At 44.4% G+C, this 7,094-nt stretch overlaps 1 protein-coding gene across 4 annotated transcripts in view; it reads right to left on the reverse strand.

Moving 5' to 3' along the window:
* LOC109874775 (supervillin) overlaps positions 1–6,879 on the reverse strand; it is a 117,901-nt gene extending 111,022 nt beyond the window's left edge. For 3 of the 4 annotated variants that reach the window (XM_031810720.1, XM_031810723.1, XM_031810719.1), the window contains exon 1: positions 6,542–6,878. In XM_031810720.1, coding sequence (XP_031666580.1) covers positions 6,542–6,626 — 85 coding nt within the window. In that variant the 5' untranslated portion in view covers positions 6,627–6,878. Of the gene's footprint in view, positions 1–6,541 lie in introns of all 4 variants that reach the window. The other variant, XM_031810721.1, reaches the window with a different exon arrangement.
* Positions 6,880–7,094: the final 215 nt, after the last annotated feature.

Genomic DNA, 7,094 nt, shown 5'->3' on the forward strand with positions numbered 1-7,094 from the left:
GTTCTAGACACACTATACTGCCAATGATGATCTGGCATCACCAAGGTTTGGCCACAAACAGCGCATTCCTTTACAGGACACAACTGCACTAAACTAGAAGCTTCAGACTGGTCAAGATCAGAGCCATGTCGTTAGGGAGTTAGGACCACAGAGGTCCTGTTGAATTCTAATGACTGGGACCATGGTTTGTACAGAGGTCCTGTTGAATTCTAATGACTGGGACCATGGTTTGTACAGAGGTCCTGTTGAATTCTAATGACTGGGACCATGGTTTGTACAGAGGTCCTGTTGAATTCCAATGACTGGGACCATGGTTTGTACAGAGGTCCTGTTGAATTCCAATGACTGGGACCATGGTTTGCCCAGAGGTCCTGTTGAATTCCAATGACTGGGACCATGGTTTGTACAGGGGTGCTGTTGAATTCTAATGACTGGGACCATGGTTTGTACATTCTGATGCATTTACATTAAACGTAACAATTCTACGGCAGCCATGTTAGTGCCTCATTAACATTACATAGGGAAGATTTGAATAATGCCACAAAACATCTAGAATTAGAACAATATTCAACATTCTAAAAGTTGGCACAACTCTAAATCTATGACTCTGGTCCTGATATAAGACATGTGTATCTTTAACCATGAACCTGACCGTCTGACCCGTGGTATTTTACGAGGGCAATGGATATGTGAGAATGTGCGAGCCCACAGGATAGCTAGCTCCGGTGTTGTTTATGCAAGGGGTTTTTCATTACCCATACGTGTGTGGGGAGAGTGGTCATACCCCAGGGTAAATATTTATCAAAAGCTCAGGCCAACACAAATGTTTTTCTCTCCGGAAATGGCAAGATCGAAGCTTAAACACAATGTTTGACACTTTTGTTTCAATGTCTATAGTCTGCATATCACATGCACTGTGTTCATATGGGTATGAGCAGGAAACACTCAGTGGCCAGTTTATTAGGTACATCACCCCATTGAGTCATGTGGCTTGCTATAAAAAGCAGGCAGACAGACGAGACATTCAGTTACTGTTTGATTGAACGTTAGACTGGACAAAGCGAGTGACCTAAGCCACTGAGCGTGGTATGATCATCGGTACCAGACTCACCGGATCCAGTATCTCAGAAACGACCGCCCTCCTGGGCCTTTCACACATAACAGTGTCTAGGGTTTAACGAGAATGGGGTGACAATTCTTATTTTTTTTTATCCAGTCAGCAAAACTCCTCTGGGTGAAAACAGCTCGTTGATGAGAGAGTTTGAAGGAGAACGGCAAGAATCGTGCAAGTTAAGGTGGGCCACAAACACACAAATAACGGTGCAGTACAACAGTGGTGTGCAGAACGGCATCTCGGGAACACACAACTCGTCGATCTGTCAAGGATGGGCTATTGCAGAAGACGACCACACCGGGTTCCACTCCCATCAGCTCAAAACAAGAAGAAGTGTCTCCAGTAAGCAGGCCATCAAACAGGTTATTAAGAAAAGTACCTTATACCATAGCAGTTCAAATGTAATGCATTACAACAAACCGTAGATCCACCCTATAGCAAAATCAAATCTCAAGACATAGATTCGTGGTGCGTGAAGAATCGCAATGATTATCATATATATTGTAATACTGATATCGTGAGGTCCCTGCCACAACCCAGACATTTTAGACAGGTTACCTTGGCAGACAGCCCTTGTTGAGACAGGGCCCTTGTTAGCTAAGGGAACAGCTACAGACTGTATGACAGAGTCCATTCTCAGTCGCATGTTTTTAAAATATGCCCCAAATTAAACCCTATCGGGGAGGCAGGTAGCCTAGAGGTTAGAGTGTTGGGCCAGTAACCGAAAGGTTGCTATATTGAATCCCCGAGCTGACAAGGTAAAACTCTTGTCGTTCTGCCCCTGAACAAGGCAGTTCACCCACTGTTCCCCCACTGTTCCCCCACTGTTCCCCAGTAGGCTGTCATTGGAAATAAGACTTTTCTTAGCTGACTTCTGTAGTTAAAATACATTATAAATATATAGCGCACCTCTTTATTATTCATTTAGGCAAGTCAGTTAAGAACAAATTCTTAGTTACAATGACGGTCCTACACCGAACCCTATTGGGCCTGGTCAAAAGTAGTGCACTATATAGGGAATAGGGCTCCATTTGGGATGTTCACACAGTCTCCTCTCCCATGTATTTGGAAGAGATTCATGAGGAGTCAGGCGGATCGATGACATGGCATGATAACTTCGTCCTTCCATAGTTCAGTCAGCTGATGGGTGAAAGGGAGGAGGGTCAGGTTCACAGCAGAACACAACAGGTCATGGTTCTCAGTTCCTCTGTCACCCAGGCAGTATGATGAATAAATGACTGTGTATAAACCCTGCAGTCCCTCCAATGTGTTTTAGAAAGAAAATCGTTAGTCGCCATCTAGTGGACTAAGACAGCTATTGCATGCCCACAGCAACACGAGCTCAATTCAACACCATATAATCCTCCCTAATTATTTGACTCTAATATTTCTGAAATTGTAGATGGCGAACAGCAGGCTGCAATCAAAGCAATGTTTCTACAGAGAATTCATACAATAAGATACAAATGTAGTGGTATACAAGCTGATCTCTGCGGAAATGACAAGTTATTAGTGTTTTTGTTCCGAGACCAACTCAAGAGGGACACTGTTCCAGGGAGTCAGTGGACCACTGTTCCAGGGAGTCAGTGGACCACTGTTCCAGGGAGTCAGTGGATCACTGTTCCAGGGAGTCAGTGGATCACTGTTCCAGGGAGTCAGTGGACCACTGTTCCAGGGAGTCAGTGGACCACTGTTCCAGGGAGTCAGTGGACCACTGTTCCAGGGAGTCAGTGGACCACTGTTCCAGGGAGTCAGTATATCACTGTTCCAGGGAGTCAGTATATCACATATGGAATGGGTTCAGAGTCTGGGGTGTGGCTCATTCCAAGCCTCTCTCTGTGGGGTTGGGGTAAAGGCAGAGACTGGGGTGTGGCTCATTCCAAGCCTCTCTCTGTGGGGTTGGGGTAAAGGCAGAGACTGGGAGAAGAGACAAGGAAAGGGGCAACTGACAGGACTGACAAGATTCTGAAATTCCTCAGCATCAAGATTGGATTAACAGGTGTATTGCTGTATAATAATACACGTGCTGTTTACAGACTGACCGAATGCAGAATGAGGCAGCTGTGTATTGGACTGTTAACCTCTAGGTGAAGCTACAAAACATCTGCAACCCATCTACCGTACATTCAGATACACAGTGTGTGTCCCAAGTGGTAACTTATTCTCTATTGTGTACTACTTTTGGCCAGAGTCATGGGCCCTTAGGCACCCTATTCCATATATAGTGTACTATTTGGGACACATTGATTATTGAATGTGTAGTTTACCTCCTATAAATCCTGGTACCATTCTGTCACTAAGTTGCTGCTGAGACAGAGTTACACAACATGTCTGCCAGTTCTCAGAGGGGATTTTCAGCATTATCAATGAGTCCATGCAAGCTGATCTAGTTGAGCCTCAAAGAACGCCTTATTATACCGCGTCCTATGCCGTGCCTTCAAAACGAACCCTACATATTACATGACCTGACTTTGTAAGTCTGAGTCATAGTTTACCTTATACATTGGTTATGGATATAATCTCTGAAGGGCGCAGTAACTGTTTTCGGGTTTATTCAAAGCAGAAAAGCCAGATACTGTGATTAAGCCCATTGGGCAAAAAACTGGGCGAGTCAAATCAAAAATAAAATGTTATTGGTCACATGAATAGAACAAGTGAAAAGCTCACTTACAAGCCCTTTACTCTTATTTTTCTTAAGAAAATATTTACTAAATAAACTAAAGTTTAAAAAATGAGGGGAACTATAAAATAACAGTAACGAAGATATATATACAGGAGGTGCCGGTACAGAGTCAATGTGGAGGCTATATACAGGGGTACTGGTACAGAGTCAATGTGGAGGCTATATACAGGGGGTACTGGTACAGAGTCAATGTGGAGGCTATATACAGGAGGTGCCGGTACAGAGTCAATGTGGAGGCTATATACAGGAGGTGCCGGTACAGAGTCAATGTGGAGGCTATATACAGGGGGTACTGGTACAGAGTCAATGTGGAGGCTATATACAGGAGGTGCCGGTACAGAGTCAATGTGGAGGGTATATACAGGGGGTACTGGTACAGAGTCAATGTGGAGGCTATATACAGGGGTACTGGTACAGAGTCAATGTGGAGGCTATATACAGGGGTACTGGTACAGAGTCAATGTGGAGGCTATATACAGGGGTACTGGTACAGAGTCAATGTGGAGGCTATATACAGGGGTACTGGTACAGAGTCAATGTGGAGGCTATATACAGGGGTACTGGTACAGAGTCAATGTGGAGGCTATATACAGGGGTACTGGTACAGAGTCAATGTGGAGGCTATATACAGGGGTACTGGTACAATGTGGAGGCTATATACAGGGGGTACCGGTACAGAGTCAATGTGTGGTGGGTATAGGTTAGTTGAGGTAATATGTACATGTAGGTAGAGGTAAAGTGACTATGCATAGATAATAAAAAGCAAGTAGCAGCAATGTAAAAAGGGAAGGGGGGGGGGGGGGATAGCAAATAGTCAGAGTCAGGGTGGCCATTTGATTAGCCGTTCAGCATTCTTATGGCTTGGGAGCAGAATCTGTTAAGAAGCCTTTTGGACCTAGACTTGGCTGATCTGAGGCCCCATGCTAAATATTTTCATTCTGCTGAGGGGTAATAAAACACTGTCGTGCCCTCTTCATGACTGTCTTGGTGTGTTTGGACCATGATAGTTTGTTGGTGATGTGGACACCAAGGAACTTGAAGCTCTCAACTTGCCCCACTACAGCCCCGTTGATGACAATGGGGGCGGGCTCGGCCCTCCTTTTCCTGTAGTCCGCGATCATTTCCTTTGTCTTGATCACGTTGAGGGAGAGGTTGTCCTGGCACCACACTGTCAGGTCTCTGACCTCCTCCCTATAGGATGTCTCATTGTGGTCGTTGATCAGGCCTACCACTGTTGTGTCGTTGGCAAACGTAATGAACGTGTTGAAGTCGTGCTTGGCCACGCAGTCATGGGTGAACAGGGAATACAGGAGGGGACTAAGCACGCACCCCCGAGGGGCCCCAGTGTTGAGGATCTGCGTGGCAGATGTGTTGTTGCCTACCCTCACCACCTTAGGGGCAACCTGTCTGGAAGTCCAGGATCCAGTTGCAGAGGGAGGTGTTTAGTCCCAGGGTCCTTAACTTAGTGATGAGCTTTGAGGGCAATATGGTGTGGAACACTGAGCTGTAGTCAATGAACAGCATTGAGTGCTACAGGTCAGAAGTCATTTAGCCAGGTTAACTTGGCATTCTTGGGTACAGGCACTATGGTGGTCTGCCTGAAACATGTTGGTATTACAGACTCGGCCAGAGAGAGGTTGAACATTTCAGCGAAGACACTTGCCAGTTGGTCAGCGAATGCTCGGAGTACACGTCCTGGTAATTCGTCTGGCTGTGCGACCTTGTGAATGTTGACCTGTTTAACTCACATCGGCTACGGCGAGAGTGATCACGAGTCAATGTTGATTCCACGTCATTTCAACAATAATTTTTTAATGTGATGACATTGAATCAAAGTAGAAAACTGATTGGATTTGCAAAACGTCATGAAAGTCATTATTATTTATTTTTTCCTCCCGACTTGTAACCTTAATCCAATGACAGGGTGAAATGTTTTGTTGATTTCACGTTGAATTCAGGTTAGTTGATAACTCAACCAACTGTAAATCAAAACTAGATGTTGAACTGTCTGTGTCCAGCATGAGTCTACTACTTACCAGTGTGCAGTTACTAGTGGGCTACAGATGTACGTTCATAGATCTCTAAATGCACACTATTCTCTCACACACACAATCTACTGTAGTCCTCATAGAAGGATTTCCAAACAGAATGCTTCACAGGACATCCATTGCCATAGGACAGTGTCATGACAACCACTATCATTCCCTGGGTGTGTCTGAGGAATCTGCAGCCTTCCAGTCAGTTGGTTGACCCAGTGCCAACTAGAATTCTGTGCTCCCACTACTGCTGTCTGAGGAAAACAGACATCTCAGATGGGCTGCACGAGTGAAAAGGTCAACAATATTCACGTGGTTGGTGTGTGCTACTTCATTTCATGCCATTTGCACCCTGTCCTCGTTAGGTCTACCGTAACGTCTGCACGCGTCAAAGAATATGATCATTATTACTAATGGAATATAAGCGCCGACTGGGGATGTGATTGCAAAGCATAGTCTAGCTACGAAATGTTAGTTCAAAATGTAAATTAAATTTTTTTTTTAAACATTGGTAAAAATGAAGCAAAAAATAAAAAATACGATTTAGCCTACCTGTGTTTTACCTGTATCTCTCAATGGAACTTTTTTGATAACTTTGTGCCGCTTCCGCCCATTCTGTCTCCTATTCTTCTTGAGAAAAACCACGGGGATGTGTCGAAAGAAGATTAAGGAAAAGAAAGCGTAAAGGTAGCTAAAATCTAAACGTACCGTATTGTACTCCTAGCCAGAGGTCTGATTCTACTTGGCACCGTTGACTGCGTGCCAAATTCACGCGCTGAATCTCTCCGCGCATTTGTCGTGACAGCGGTCCACCAACCGTCGCCGTCTCTCCACAACAACCTGTATACTGTAGCAATTGAGCCTGGGGACGAGATTACAACAGTTTTAACATGGAGGGACGGATGAATGCCATTTATCAAGCATGTTCGTATGTATGCTTATAGTGTTCATTTGTTTAGTCACACTAATTTGTCATAAGAATTTGTTCGTAATTGACTTGTCTAGTTAAACAAAGGATAAATAAAATAAGTTTATTTTTATATAATTATAGGAGACTTCTATCAAAGGCTGCGTTTTCACTTGCGGCCTTATTCTGATAATTTGTCCCACTAATTGGACTTTTCACCAATCAGATCAGCTCTTTTGACAATAATTGGGCAGCCAATGAGATTCAGATTCCCAGGCTAGGCAAGCTAAATCACCATGAAGCACGTGCTGTGAAGTGTTGACTTGGCCAAGTAAGGAGGACAAATTAGCCTAC

Source organism: Oncorhynchus kisutch, linkage group LG30, assembly GCF_002021735.2.
Source record: "Oncorhynchus kisutch isolate 150728-3 linkage group LG30, Okis_V2, whole genome shotgun sequence".
NCBI lineage: Eukaryota > Metazoa > Chordata > Actinopteri > Salmoniformes > Salmonidae > Oncorhynchus > Oncorhynchus kisutch.